Genomic DNA, 17258 nt, shown 5'->3' on the forward strand with positions numbered 1-17258 from the left:
TATCAATAAGGCAACCTGAATCAGTTCTCCCTTTGTAAAATGTTGAACCTGCCGGAGGGACATATGTACACAACAACATTAAATCACATTTCAAATTAAACACAGATTTTGGAAATTTTAAACATATGAAATTTTCTATGTCGGTGCTAAGGTGAATGCACATGTTCACAACATCTTGCCTAACGCAGAGACACACACCACCAGAACATCTACCTGACAATGATGTTTTAACTGCTGGGGCAAAATACATTTGGTAACCAGGTAACCAGTTTAAGTCTGCGAAATCTGATATAAATGTCTCCAAGAGACACACAATATCAAATGATTGGAGGTAGGCAATAAAGTCACAATCATCAAACATTTTACGAAGGCCACAAATGTTCCCGGACAACAATGACAAATGTTAATCGTTACCGGTGTTATTTCCATTCTGTGTCGAATACTGGCCCTGGCCGGATTGTTATCTCTTATGGTAGCCACCACGCTTTGAGGTACTCCTCAAGTGTCGTTTGGAGCTCTCAGATTTGTGTGTGTCATGGTTACGTTCATCATTTCGTGGTTTAGTTAACAGCTTACCACTTTTAAATATCCAATCAGTCCTCTATCTTTCACGGCTTTAAGTTGTTCGCGTTGGCGGACAGTTAAGTCACTTGAGACTCCATAACCGATATTCTTGAGTGTTGGTCGAGCTTTCAATACTTCAAACTTGTCATCAGACAGCCGTAATTTAGCAATTAGCGGTCTTGGTTTAGAGGTATCCTCACGTTGGGCGCCGAGTCGATGTGCACGGATGACGTCATCACTAACCCATGTCTTGGTCTGAACATTGCTGTTCAAGATGTCTAGTACCTTGACCTTGCAATCAGTGTGCGTCTCCCCTGTTTCCTCTGTCACGTTATAGAGGATAACGTTGTCACGCCTGCTAAATGCCTCTAGCTTGTCGATCTCGCCGTCGAACTGTGCTAATTTCTCTTCCACGTTTTCCATCTTACCGGAGATCAAACCAACGTCCTCGTACATTATGCTCTGGTTGTGTTGTACAGTTTCCATGTCACTCTGGAGTTTGGTCATCTTTGATTCAATGTTATGAAATCTGGTGCTCAGATCTCAAACCTCATTTGATAGTGTGGTTATCTGACTTCCGAGATCACATTTCACGCACTGGATTTCCTTCAAAATGGTATCTTTGACTTCTGCTAAGGTAAGTGGTCCGGGATTCATTTCGATGTCGTTTGCACACAAGATTCTATGTGTTATTACCTCAGCGGGCAGTGGATTACCACCTAAAAGGCAAGCGACTGGAGCACGTGAAGATTGAGATGGCCAAGCTGGCCATTCAGTTTTGAATGATGTGACGTCACTGGTGAAAACAAGGTCACAAACATGCTCTTTTGGTAAATATGAATAAATATCAACATTTTCACATGCGTTCAAAACAGCATAGCTAAAACCAATATGCAAGATAAACACAGCTGCGCATACAACGATTCTGAAATGTATATCAGACCCAACGACAGTCGGTGAATACTCGCCATGTTTGTCAAGTGTTACGTGCCGGGTGCCTTTTGGTTGAGTGAAAAGTCAAATTCTTGCTCTATAGACGTCGATCGACACCATTTCTTGTCTTACTTCGGTCCCTGGTATTATGTCAAACGCTTATTTCAACTTCAATTCTGTCAATTTCGGCCATAATACGACATTAAGGTGATTTTTTGACAGAGCGCATCAACACACGTCTTGACATGACAAGGGGCGTAACTCTCTTATGAACAACACCTCTATCTGATAAATCGTGCACTCCCTCAATATAATCACATAAGTCGCCACACACAGAAACACTACCCTGCTTTTGAAATTCATGAATATTAAACATAAATGTATAAAAAAAGGCATTAACATCAACATGTCTGTTTTCAGGGGGGGGGGGGGGGGGGGGGGGGGGGGGGGAAGGGGGGGAGGGGGAGGGGGGGGAGGGGGAGGGGGGGGGGGCGGTAGCATACACATAAACTAGGGATATCCATAGAATATCCTCAATGTTCCTATCTAAAACATCAAGAACATATTCAATTAAAACACAATCCTTTATCAAGAAACCTACCCCGCCTGAGGTTTACCCTGGTCCTGTTATGTCCCATCCACTTTTATCCAGGGGCTTCATCTCTTCTTAAATGGGTTTCGCTTTGTCCATCAATATCATATTTACCATCTTCTATACAAGCAACACGGAATGAATGATTATCTGAGTTTATGTTAGTGTTCCACCCGTTGACATTCCAAAACCCTGTCTTCACCTATCTTCTGCGCTGTGACCTTGGTTGGCTTAAACGTCACTCAACACGTGACGAGTCTTGACCGCTATTACCGCTCTCCGTGCCGAAGTCATGTCTTCTTGACGTCGTGTAGCGGTTCTCTGATGAGTCATGCCTTTCGCCTCTTGCACGGATGCTTCCATGACGGATGTCGTTGTGATTGCTTGTAATGACCTTGTCACTAGACACAACCCGGTTTCCTTTCAGCTCCAATTTACCTCGTCCCACAGCATTTAAAATGTTCTCAAATTTTGAATTTCACGTTGCTCACTTCTTGTTTGGTTGGGTGCAATGTACACATTTTTAAAGTTCCTTGTACTTTTAAGCAATTTCTTCTTTTCGAAAATGCTCTTCTTTTGGTCTAGATTTTCTAGAAGATTGCCCCAGGCTTGCCAGTTTTGGATTTTAGCCTCGTAACTTTAACCATGTTAATTTTGTGAAGTTTTAGACCGTCTCTGATCACAGAAATGACCTTGTTTGACACGTTTTCGCCGTTCGTCTCGTGAACGTTGAGAAGCACTATTTTGTCCTTGTCAGCTGTATGATGATATGGTAGGCTTTCCTCATTTGGCATATGCGATCTCCTAGTTTGCAGATTCTACGTAATAAATCTTACTTTACATTGTCTATTTCATTTTCAAACCCACCATGTAATCCTCTTGTTCTTCGATCTTGTTGTTGAAAGTTGTTTTCATATCTTCTATGGAGGCCAGCATGATCCCTGTCTGTTCATTTGGTTCTGCAAGTTTTGCATTTACATTAAGCGATTCATTAGTGTTATTTCGAATACGCTTACATGCAGTATCGTCATCCCCGGTGCAAGGTCTCTTTTTGATTTGACTTGACAGAGGGGCTGCATCATGTTGATCAATACAGATAGGCTGACTTTGACAATCCGCCATTACGCCTCTCACGTAGTCTTGACTGTCGTCAAGCTCTGGTCATTACAATCCCCAAACCGAATAAACCGGCTGACCAGGCCAACTCTTACAGACCCATCTCCTTAACCTCAAACCTATGCAAAGTTATAGGACTCAAAGGACAAATAATAAATTACATCCAAGACGTAACTAACCGCAAAATAGCTGTGGGTATAGACCAAACTCTATTGGACCAGTGTCTCCTAGAAAACGGCACACCCCAGGGCAGCATCCTAATCCCCACTCTCTTCAACATAATGATAAACGACCTGTTCGAGGGACTATCCCCTACAGTAAACACATCCAAATTCGCAGGTGACGGAGCCCTCTGGATCCGCACAAAAAGCATTAAATTAGCGCAAAATATTCTACAAAAATCACTGAATAAAGTCCAACATTGGACAGACAAATGGGGCTTCTCACTAAACTCCGAAAAAAACAAACAGGTATAGTCTTTAAACATAAAAATATGCAATCCGCCTCTCTAAAACTACTACTTAACAATAATACCATCAAATTCCAAAAACAAACTATATTCCTAGGACAAATCTTTGATGAGCATCTCACTTGGGATGCTCACATAAAAAACCTCGGAACCAAATGCAGAAAGTACCTAAACACACTCAGATGCCTCACGGGATCCAACTGGGGAGCCTTAAAGAACACCCTACTTTCCTTATACACAGCTCTTATCCGATCTAAACTAGACTACGGTAGCGTCATTTACAACACCCTAAACAATTCACTAAACAATAAATTAAACTCAATCCACTACCAAGCACTAAAAATAATCACCCGCACCCAACAAGGCACTTCTAGCACTTCACTGCAGGCTCTAACAGGAGAAATCCCATTAGAATTACGTAGGGAACAATTATCTATAAACTTCTGGGCGGCCGCCCAATCAAACCCTCTCATCCAAAACATTCTTAAAAATAACATAAGCCCAAAATACCAAGCGCTGGCCCGCAAAAACCCACAACTGACCCACATATCACAAGAATAGCAACCTACCTAAATGAACACAAACTAAATAATTTCAGACAAAACACCAAACCTTCCAACATTTAAACTACAAAAATCCAAACCCCTAAAATAGACAACACACTCGCCTCCACGCTAAACAAACAAACGGATCAAAACATCGCCCAAAACAGTTCATTAGCACACATCCACGACAAATGGCCAAATTGGTGCCACATTTACACAGACGGATCCTCTGATCCGTCCTCAAACACACCGGCTTTGGCGTCCACAACTCTCTAAAACCTCACCTCTAAAACAAACAATATCTTACAGGCTCCCAAATAATCAATCAATCTTTACGGCCGAACACATTGGCCTTGCCACAGCCCTTCACAACCCACAAATAAAAACCCACCAAAACATCCTCATCCTCAAAGTGGACTCCCTCAGTGGACTCCAGGCCCTAAAAAACAAAAACACTAAAAACCACCCCGAAATTAATTAATCATATATTAAAAAGCTCTAATGAACTAACAAAAACAGGCAAACAGATAGAATTCGTTTCAGGCGCATGCCCACACTGCACTCAAAAAGAAACCACAGAAAATGCACTTGTCCAATGCATACACTACAAGACACACAGAACAACACTCCAATCCACACTAAACTGCAACAATCAAGTGACACCAGCAACGCTACTAAACCCCCTAAATATGACTTACTGACCTCACAAAAACTCTATTTAACCCCCTTCCCCCTTTTCGCATGTTCATGTTCTCTAAATTAAGGAAGCAGCCATAAATTATGGGCAATTAAATACTGGAAAAATATATCTGTCGTACATAAACATTTCAGGCTGTCAGCATTAACCACGAAATTTACCTTTGTTTTTTTTCCACTAAAATAATATTCTAATAAGAACCCCCTATTTCAAACTTTGAGAGCGCTGTGCGCTTATTACGTCGAATACGGTATTCTTTCAAGGGGGGATACGTGTAAATGTGGATAAGTCAAAATTAACGAAAATTGTCTTTGTCTGAATCATAGACTTTGAAAAATGCGAAGGTAAAAAATGTTAATTGTCGATTCATATATTGCAGTTTCGTTCTCCCCAAGACTTATATGGTCCTAACCATGTAACACTCTTGCTGTGAGAGTAAGTAAGGCAATTGATGTTTTCTCAATCATTGTGTGATAACAGATATATTCATTCCACTACTGTTTCTACCATCTTTTCCATTATTGATGTGTGACTATGTTTTCAAGAAGTGGGTACATTTGCAGTTAACAGAGCTAATCTTGGTGAAACTGGTCGTCAGTGTATGTTTATCAACATACATTAAGAGCAAACAACTTCTGCGTTAAATTTTGTAAAGACGTTTCTGGGATGTGCATGTACTTTTTCATCATATGAATACTGAGTTATCGCAATGAGTTTATATATAATCTCAAAATATGTGGAAATGTCCACCGACACAAGTCCCAAAATCAACAGAGATCAAAGATCCCTCATCCCATCTGCCAACAATGAATTTATATAACAACAGAACACTGCAGGTCTCTATAATTAATCCTATCAGCGCGGTATAGTAGAAGAAGAAGAAGACGAAGAAGAAGAAGAAATGTTTATTTAAGTGTCACATATTGTACATAAAACACATTTTAAACAAAAGCAAGTTGCCATTAAAAGTACAATATCCAGCCTATCGGGCTTATGAGACACTCTAAAAGCATTTAAAACATATAACAAAATAAATATAAAACACAAAATAAAATTTTTATATACAATGTTAAGACTCGAAGAGATGCACTCTCCTTCTATACATGCTGTATAATGTGATTGCTAAAAGCGGCTGTAAAATCACTTCTTGCATCAAATAAGATAATTGCTGAATGCTATTAAAATAATAAAAGTCCTGATTTAATTCAGCTGCCTTGTGTAGTAGTTGATATCTCAGGTCACTGTATACAAAACAATCTATTAAAAAGTGTGATTCATCCATAATAACATAATTATTTTTTTCTGCATAAAATTTACATATTCTATCATTTAAAGGAATAGGTGGCTTGGAGTAGCGGCCTGTTTCGACTAATAGATGGAGGTTACCACACCTAAACTTAGATAAAACACTTCGATAATCCCTTCGCTTCACGCATTTCACATAGTGGCTCACATTCACATCACATTTGAAAAGTCTGAAAGTATAGTTGTACCCGGTACAGTTGCCGTCTTGCAGTAATCAACCATTATCCTTAGGTGAGGTGAGGTGAAATGGGGTTTAACGTCGCGTCCAAGATTATTGCACTTATATAGCGACGTGCATGTACGTGTGTGTGTTTGTGTGGCTGCTTGTACTAGTCCGGACTGATGCCGATTTATAGTGCTAGCTCACTGAGATACCATGCCGCAGTTTAACACGAATACCCCACTCAGACACAGTATACTGACTCCGAGCCGACCGGTCCTTGTTTTAGCCCCTTAATGCCGAGCGCCAGACAGGGTAACAACAAGTACCATCTTTTAACGTCTTTTGGTATGACGCGGCCGGGGATCGAACCCTGGACCTTCCGCTCTCCGGGCGGACGCTCTACCACTAGACCACGGAGGCGGTCGTTATCCTTAGCCGTTTACTGATGTCTTCTCTTGGGTGTAACTGTATCAATATCTTTTGTTGTTTTTGTTAATCCCTATGGTATATAGCCTCATGCTGTTTTTTGTTTAAATCGTTATTAAATGTACATGTAAATAAGCCTGCATGTTACCGTCTTACTTCATCCTTGCTTGACAACAGGATAAAGAAAAAAAGGAAATGTCATCAATAAACTATCTTGTCTTTAAAGCATACTCTGGTTTAGAAATACAAGGATTGTCTCCAACAAAATTTAGAACCTGTCCAAAATATTACCATAATGTGATGTTTGAATCAAGTTTAGAATAGTGGCAGAACATGTACATGTAGTGACATGTACATTCCATAAGTCTTCTCATCATATTTTTCTTCTTGGTCATTGTTGATTTACTGAAGAATTTTTAATTGAATATCCCACACATGATGATAGCAGCCAAGATCTGAGAAGTACAGAGTTGAACCAAGAAGATACATTTTGTCTTTCTAGAATGCCAGGCCAAAATCTAATGTAAGGTTACATGGAAAGGGCAGCATTGGATTTTCATGTTTTATAAGCACACTATTGTTTTTTACTACACTTTATGATTATCTGATTTTGTTATGACAGTGAACTCTCTCTAACGGCAGTTTATATCAACTCTGTGATTGGATGTTATATCACTGATAAAAATGTAATACTTTTTATTTTGTTTCTGAATAAATTACGTGAGCGATTTGTAGGTTAACAATAAAATCCTGTCGTTAAGGTGGGCACAAACACCTATGACCACAGTCCGACCTCAATCCATGCTCCTGCTACCAATAACAACTACTACTAATACAATGTCATGGAACAGTTGATGCACTCCCTTCTTCATAATGACTGCAATATGTGGTGGGATCGCACATCCTTAGTATTGGATCATTTAAACTTCAGCAAGTATCATTGTCTAAAAAAAAACTCGTTTCAGGAATCTTAACCGGATCAATCTACAAGGATAAAAAGTTGATGGAGAATGGCTTCCCTGGCGAAGGTCGAAAAGACGGCACAGTGGTTGCGATAAAGACACATGCGTCAGTCTCTACCATCTACAAGCGAGCTATTTTAATCATCCGGAACCCGTATGGGGCGTTTCTTGCTGAGTTCGCCCGTCAACATTCTGGGCACACTGGGCAAGGAAACCTCGATCACTTCAAAGGTAAGTACAAATATGAATGCCTGCTTTAAGTGACTTAAATTACACTCACACAGATTACATGGGGTTTCCATTGTTCTGTAGGTGCCGTACCCAGGTTACGCTTCGACCCGTGGAGATCCGGGGTAGAATAGGTCTTCAGCAACCCATGCTTGCCGTCAAAGGCGACTATGCTTGTCGTCAAAGGCGACTAACGGGATCGGGTGGTCAGGCTCGCTGACTTGGTTGATGCATGTCATCAATTCCATTTGCGTGGATCGATGTCCATGATGACAATCACTGGATTTTCTGGTCCAGACTCGATTATTTACAGACCGCCGTCATATAGCCGGAATATTGCAGAGTGCGGCGTTAAACAACAAACCAACCAACCAACTAACCAACCAACCAACCACCATAATTTTTATGTTAATAATCTCAGAAAGAAAAATGTACAAGATAAAGAAAGTAGTTCATGCCGTTATTGTGAAGGGCTAATTTGAGGATGAGTTTCATGTACTTCTCACTTGTAAATATTGTCAGTTTCTTAGAAGTAGATACCTCCCTATGATTTAAACTATGTACAAAGGTGAATAACTGATGAAAAATTTGTTGAACTCCCGCAATGCTAATACAATATCATATCTGTCAATATTCCTGGAGAAGAATTTTGAAATTAGACGTTAATATTATATGTAAACTTCTTATTACCTACACGTGACTGTACAATGTTGATACAAACAAACCACTTCTGTACTATAGGTCATATGGCCTAAAATATCAAATAAACTTCTGCCTGTATACATCTCCCGTGACTTTGTACTGTATGCTTCAGACGCAGATTATAGATCTCCCGTGACTTTGTACTGTATGCTTCAGACACACATTCTACATCTCCCGTGACTTTGTACTGTATGCTTCAGACGCAGATTATAGATCTCCCGTGACTTTGTACTGTATGCTTCAGACACACATTCTACATCTCCCGTGACTTTGTACTGTATGCTTCAGACACATATTATAGATCTCACGTGACTTTGTACTGTATGCTTCAGACACACATTCTACATCTCCCGTGACTTTATGCTGTATGCTTTACACACATTATACATCTACCGTGACTTTGTACTGTATGCTTCAGACACATATTATAGATCTCCCGTGACTTTATGCTGTATGCTTCAGACACATATTATAGATCTCCCGTGACTTTATGCTGTATGCTTCAGACACATATTATAGATCTCCCGTGACTTTGTACTGTATCCTTCAGACACACATTCTACATCTCCCGTGACTTTATGCTGTATCCTTCAGACACATATTATAGATCTCCCGTGACTTTGTACTGTATGCTTCAGACACATATTATAGATCTCCCGTGACTTTGTACTGTATGCTTCAGACACATATTATAGATCTCCCGTGACTTTGTACGGTATGCTTTAGACACATATTATAGATCTCCCGTGACTTTGTACTGTATGCTTTACACACATTATACATCTCCCGTGACTTTATGCTGTATGCTTTACACACATTATACATCTCCCGTGACTTTGTACTGTATGCTTCAGACACACTATACATCTGCCGTGACTTTATGCTGTATGCTTTACACACATTATACATCTCCCGTGACTTTATGCTGTATGCTTTACACACATTATACATCTACCGTGACTTTATACTGTATGCTTTACACACATTATACATCTACCGTGACTTTATGCTGTATGCTTTACACACATTATACATCTGCCGTGACTTTATGCTGTATGCTTTACACACATTATACATCTCCCGTGACTTTGTACGGTATGCTTTACACACATTATACATCTCCCGTGACTTTATACTGTATGCTTTACACACATTATACATCTACCGTGACTTTATGCTGTATGCTTTACACACATTATACATCTCCCGTGACTTTGTACGGTATGCTTCAGACACATATTATAGATCTCCCGTGACTTTGTACTGTATGCTTCAGACACATATTATAGATCTCCCGTGACTTTGTACTGTATGCTTCAGACACATATTATAGATCTCCCGTGACTTTGTACGGTATGCTTCAGACACATATTATAGATCTCCCGTGACTTTGTACGGTATGCTTCAGACACATATTATAGATCTCCCGTGACTTTGTACTGTATGCTTCAGACACATATTATAGATCTCCCGTGACTTTGTACGGTATGCTTCAGACACATATGATAGATCTCCCGTGACTTTGTACGGTATGCTTCAGACACATATTATAGATCTCCCGTGACTTTGTACGGTATGCTTCAGACACATATTATAGATCTCCCGTGACTTTGTACTGTATCCTTCAGACACACATTCTACATCTCCCGTGACTTTATGCTGTATGCTTTACACACATTATACATCTCCCGTGACTTTATGCTGTATGCTTTACACACATTATACATCTCCCGTGACTTTATGCTGTATGCTTGAGACACATTATACATCTCCCGTGACATTAAGCTGTATGCTTTACACACATTATACATCTCCCGTGTCTTTATGCTGTATGCTTTACACACATTATACATCTCCCGTGACTTTATGCTGTATGCTTTACACACATTATACATCTACCGTGTCTTTATGCTGTATGCTTTACACACATTATACATCTCCCGTGACTTTATACTGTATGCTTTACACACATTATACATCTCCCGTGACTTTATGCTGTATGCTTTACACACATTATACATCTCCCGTGACTTTATGCTGTATGCTTTACACACATTATACATCTACCGTGTCTTTATGCTGTATGCTTTACACACATTATACATCTCCCGTGACTTTGTACGGTATGCTTCAGACACATATTATAGATCTCCCGTGACTTTGTACTGTATCCTTCAGACACACATTCTACATCTCCCGTGACTTTATGCTGTATGCTTTACACACATTATACATCTACCGTGTCTTTATGCTGTATGCTTTACACACATTATACATCTCCCGTGACTTTATACTGTATGCTTTACACACATTATACATCTCCCGTGACTTTATGCTGTATGCTTTACACACATTATACATCTCCCGTGTCTTTATGCTGTATGCTTTACACACATTATACATCTCCCGTGACTTTATGCTGTATGCTTTACACACATTATACATCTCCCGTGACTTTATGCTGTATGCTTCAGACACACTATACATCTCCCGTGACTTTATGCTGTATGCTTGAGACACATTATACATCTCCCGTGACTTTATGCTGTATGTTTGAGACACATTATACATCTACCGTGACTTTATGCTGTATGCTTCAGACACACTATACATCTCCCGTGACTTTATGCTGTATGCTTGAGACACATTATACATCTCCCGTGACTTTATGCTGTATGCTTGAGACACATTATACATCTCCCGTGACTTTATGCTGTATGCTTGAGACACACTATACATCTCCCGTGACTTTATGCTGTATGCTTCAGACACACTATACATCTCCCGTGACTTTATGCTGTATGCTTGAGACACACTATACATCTCCCGTGACTTTATGCTGTATGCTTGAGACACATTATACATCTCCCGTGACTTTATGCTGTATGCTTGAGACACATTATACATCTCCCGTGACTTTATGCTGTATGCTTGAGACACATTATACATCTCCCGTGACTTTATGCTGTATGCTTCAGACACATATTATAGATCTCCCGTGACTTTATGCTGTATGCTTGAGACACACTATACATCTCCCGTGACTTTATGCTGTATGCTTGAGACACATTATACATCTCCCGTGACTTTATGCTGTATGCTTGAGACACACTATACATCTCCCGTGACTTTATGCTGTATGCTTTACACACATTATACATCTACCGTGACTTTATGCTGTATGCTTTACACACATTATACATTTCCCGTGACTTTGTTTGGAATGCTTGAGACACATTATACATCTCCCGTGACATTAAGCTGTATGCTTCAGACACACTATACATCTGCCGTGACTTTGTACTGCATGCATCAGATATAAGTGATGTGTCTCCCGTTAGCAGTTGCCATGAAGGCGGTATGCGTCTCTCTGTCATTGTCCTCCTGCATCGAAGCTGCTTCCATTTGCAACGACAAATGGGGGATATATACATGTTATATACATCAGTAACAAGGGTAGAATAGGGAGGGTATATATCATGTTATATACATCAGTAACAAGGGTAGAATGGGGAGGGTATATATCATGTTATATACATCAGTAACAAGGGTAGAATGGGGAGGGTATATATCATGTTATATACATCAGTAACGAAGGTAGATTGTGATTGTATATCACATGTTATATACATCTTTTACAACATTAGGTGGGGAGTGTATATCTTATGTTATATAGATCAGTTACAAGGGTAGGTTGGGTGAGTATTTCTCATGTTATATACATCAGTAACGAAGGTAGATTGTGAGTGTATATCACATGTTATATACATCTTTTACAACATTAGGTGGGGAGTGTATATCTTATGTTATATAGATCAGTTACAAGGGTAGGTTGGGTGAGTATTTCTCATGTTATATACATATGTTACAACAGTTGGTGTGTGTGTATATCTCATGATGTTTACATTCGTTAAAAGAGTAGGTCTAGAGGCCATGTTTCATGTTACATACATCGGTTACAACCGTTGGTGTTAGTGTATATCTCACTTTATATACATCAGTTACAACAGTAAGTGAGTGTGTATATCTCATGTTATACACATCAGTAAAAAGAATAGGTCCAGGGGGTATATCTCATGTTACATACATCTGTCACAACAGTAGATGGGTAGTGTATATCTAATGTTATATACATCTGTCACAACAGTAGATGGGTAGTGTGTATCTGATGTTATATACATCAGTTAAAAGAGTAGGTCCAGAGGGTATATCTCATGTTACATACATCTGTCACAACAGTAGTCGGGTAGTGTATATCTGATGTTATTAACATCTGTTAAAAGAGTAGGTCTAGAGGGTATATTTCATGTCACATACATCGGTTACAACCTTTGGTGTGAGTGTATATCTCATGTTTAATAAATATCATGTTATATACATCAGTTACAACAGTAGGTGAGTGTTTATATCTCATGTTATATACATCAGTTAAAAGAGTAGGTCCAGAGGGTATATCTCATGTTATATACATCTGTCACAACAGAAGTTGGTTGTGTATATCTCGTGGTATGTACATCTGTAACAAAGATAGGTTTGGATTGTATATCCCATGTTACATACATCTGTTATAACAGTTGGTGGGTAGTGTATATCTCATATACATCAGTTAAAAGAGTAGGTCCAGAGGGTATATCTCATGTTATATACATCAGTTACAACTGTAGATGGGGAGTGTATATCTCATATTATCTACATCTGTTACAACTGTCGGTGGGAGTGCATATATCATGTTATATGCAACAGTTAAAAGAGTAGGTCTGGAGTATATATGTCATGTTACATACATCAGTCACAACAGTAGGTGAGGATTGTATATCTCGTCTTATCTGTCACAACGATGGGTTGGGAGTGTATATCTCATACATTTGTTACAACGGAAGATGGGGAGGGAATAACTCATGTTAATTACATCTGTTACAACATTAAATGGGGTGTTTAAATATCCTGTTATTTACATCTGTTACAACAGTAGGTGGGGAGTGCATATCTCATGTTATATACATCTGTTACAACAGTAGATGGGGAGTGTATATCTTATGTCACATCCTTCTGTCACCATAGTACAAGGGGAGTGTATATCTCATGTTATATACATCTGTTACAACAGTAGGTGGGGAGTGCATATCTCATGCTATATACATCTGTTATAACAGTAGGTGGGGAGTGCATATCTCATGCTATATACAGCTGTTACCATCGTACAAGGGGAGTGTATATCTCATGTTATATACATATGTTATAACAGTAGGTGGGGAGTGCATATCTCATGCTATATACAGCTGTTACCATAGAACAAGGGGAGTGTATATCTCATGCTATATACAGCTGTTACCATAGTACAAGGGGAGTGTATATCTCATGTTATTTACATATGTTACAACAGTAGATGGGGAGTGTATATCTCATGCTATATACAGCTGTTACCATAGAACAAGGGGAGTGTATATCTCATGCTATATACATCTGTTACCATAGAACAAGGGGAGTGTATATCTCATGCTATATACATCTGTTACAACAGTAGATGGGGAGTGTATATCTCATGTCACATCCTTCTGTTGCCATAGTACAAGGGAAGTGTATATCTCATGTTATATACATCGGTTACAACAGTAGGTGGGGAGGGTATATCTCATGTCACATACTTCTGTTACAAAAGTACATAGGGAGTGTGTATCTCATGTTATATACATCTGTTACAACAGTAGGTGGGGAGTGTATATCTCATGTCATATACATATGTTATAACAGTACGTGGGGAGTGTATATCTCATGCTATATACATCTGTTACAACAGAAGGTGGGGAGTGTATATCTCATGCTATATACATATATATAAATACATAGTTTGTCGCATTATTTGAGAGTTGCAACTTGCGTTGAAAAGCAAGTTTATCACATACTGGATAGTTGTATCTCACCTATAAACTGATCCAATAAACTACTGAACTGAAGTCACCTAACAGGAACTACTTTAACCCCAATCAGCTAATAATCTCTATAATCCATCAACTAGCTATTGTTGCTGTTTTGTCTTGTGAAAATCATATTGCAAAAAAAGAATAATCAACCGATAGGCACAATTATTTTGATAATATGCTTACAAACTGATGCTTCGGGCGGGTGAATTTTATATATTTGAAAAGCTTTATAGCAACTCCAATAGCTAGTGTTATCAAATCTGTCATACATAAACACTGTATTCCATCTATGATTATGTCTTCTGGTTTCAGACTGGAAAACCTATATAGAAATGTCAATAGGTGATTACCGGTCCTTCTTCACTTCATGGTTGCATCATAGGGATGTCCTTCCAGTTTTCTTTGACGCACTGAAATCCAACTTAACACGCGAGCTCAACAGGCTGTCCTCATTCTTGAAGAAGGCAGGCGTTGAAGGAAAGCCACAGTGTGCTTTACGGAACTCGGAGGGGAACTTTCATAGAAATTCAACAAGCGTGTCACTCACCTTCTTCTACAATAACGATCAGAGAAAGACAATAAATGGCCTCATATCCCAAATTGAGGGTATGTTTTCGAAAAGATTTGTAAATATGACATCACCTATGGAAAATTGGAAAATGTACATAACGCCAGAAAAAGTCAAGAATAATAAAAGTTAAACACAGAACAGCATTTAGAATGTTCTTATCATTTATTTTCGAATGCCGCACAATGATTGAGGCATTGGGGTGGCATTACAGGCCAAGTGGACTGACATTTTCCAAGAGGTGTTTCACTTGACATTGCCTCGATCCACTGATCGTTGTTACAAATCCCAGTTTCGCCCCGGTTATGATCCTTCCTGTCAACAGCTAACTGATTCTCTTCCTGCTGCTAAAATGGATTCAAAGATTTCTTTCGGGTGGATTATGTTTATTAACAATGGAACTTAATTATCATCTTGATAAGAAATGACCTGCGCCGTCAGTGTGTGTGTGTGTGTGTGTGTGTGTGTGTGTGTGTGTGTGTGTTTGTGTGTGTGTGTGTGGAAAAAAAGCTTTGCTTGTGGTAAGAGCCTTCATTCGTCTCGCTGGAGACCCGGGTTCGATTCCTCACATGGGTACAATGTTTGATGCCCATTTCTGGTGTCTCTTCGCCGCGATATTGCTGGAAAAAGCGGCGTAAACACCTCACTAACTCATGATAACCATCCACCCACCCACTCACTCACTCAATCATGTGTGTATGTGGGGAAAGCCTACCTAGTGGTTAAAGTGTTCGCTGGTCACGCTGGCCCTGGTTCGATGCCCCTTATGGGTACAATGTTTGCAGCCTTAGTTCTGGTGTCTCTACGCCGCCATATTGCTCACTCATGATAAATCACTCAACTCACTCACTCAATCTTATTCATGGGCTAAACTGTTTCCCAGATCACAAGAGCCGACTGAATTAGTTGGTTGGCTTCTTTGTGATGCCTGTCACTCACTCACTCACTCACTCACTCACTCACTCACTCACTCACTCACTCTCACTCACTCACTCACTCGCCGCCATATTGCTCACTCATGATAAATCACTCAACTCACTCACTCATTCTTATTCATGGGCTAAACTGTTTTCAAGATCACAGGAGCCGACTGAACTAGTTGGTTGGCTTCATAGTGATGCCTTCAGAATAATAAAGTCACGATATGGCTGAAATACTGCCGATGTGACTTTAAATATTAACTCACTCACTCACTCAGAATAATAGGGGCAGTCGGGTAGCCTAGTGGCTAAAGCGTTTGCTCGTCACGCCGAAGACCCGGGTTCAATTCCCGACATGGGTACAATGTGTGAAGCCCATTTCTGGTGTCCCCCGCCGTGATATTGCTGAAAGCTAAAAGCGGCGTAAAACCATACTCACACACACTCAGAATAATATGTGTGTCGTTGTATTTTAATGACGAGGTCATTTCCACTGGTTTGTCTGGCTAAGATTCGATAATATAAACATGCTGTCATGATAAGTGTCTACATTATTGCTGACTGCTGCATAAAACAACTATATTCAACCTTATTCAATGTGGGTGATCGAAATAGCCATCAGAAGCTCGGTTGGGGACACCCCACCCCTAAGCCCATCTTCCCGAGGCAAGGGAGTTAACTGACTTTAGAAGTGGAGACATAGTCAGTTAACTCCCTTGCCTCGGGAAGATGGCCTCAGACCACAATTAATTTCCGTCTTTGCTATCTACAGTGACATGACAGCCCACCATAATTATTATCAGTCGTAGGCTGTTCTCCTGTTGCATGCTGACCAACCTGCCACTTGTCACTTAAAACGCAAAGTTACGTCCAGCATCCACCACCTTGCTTTCGCAGTAACCACTGTCAACAATGCTCACCAGAAGTTTCGAGCCGAAACACACACAGCGGCCTTCAACTTGGGGTCAAATCATGGGAAGCTGGAATCAATACCTTCACAGATTGGGGCTAACAAAAAATTGACATCAAACTACAATGTCTTATCTTTCATTTAAGCTATCACAAGTCACTCCAAAAAAATTGCCACAGGCTGAACAGCCCATTTCAACAGGGTACTATATTCTCCTATTTTCCTTCCGGTTCATGG

At 39.8% G+C, this 17258-nt stretch overlaps 1 protein-coding gene across 1 annotated transcript in view; it reads left to right on the forward strand.

Moving 5' to 3' along the window:
* The window catches only part of LOC124115276 (WSC domain-containing protein 2-like), a 93534-nt gene extending 78210 nt beyond the window's left edge, over positions 1–15324 (forward strand). The window contains exons 3-4 of the mRNA XM_048384997.1: positions 7776–8003; positions 14936–15324. Coding sequence (XP_048240954.1) covers positions 7776–8003; positions 14936–15324 — 617 coding nt within the window. The remainder of the gene's footprint in view (positions 1–7775; positions 8004–14935) is intronic.
* The last annotated feature ends 1934 nt before the right edge of the window (positions 15325–17258 follow it).

Source organism: Haliotis rufescens, unplaced genomic scaffold (genome assembly GCF_023055435.1).
Source record: "Haliotis rufescens isolate VD_foot unplaced genomic scaffold, xgHalRufe1.0.p SCAF_53, whole genome shotgun sequence".
Lineage (NCBI taxonomy): Eukaryota > Metazoa > Mollusca > Gastropoda > Lepetellida > Haliotidae > Haliotis > Haliotis rufescens.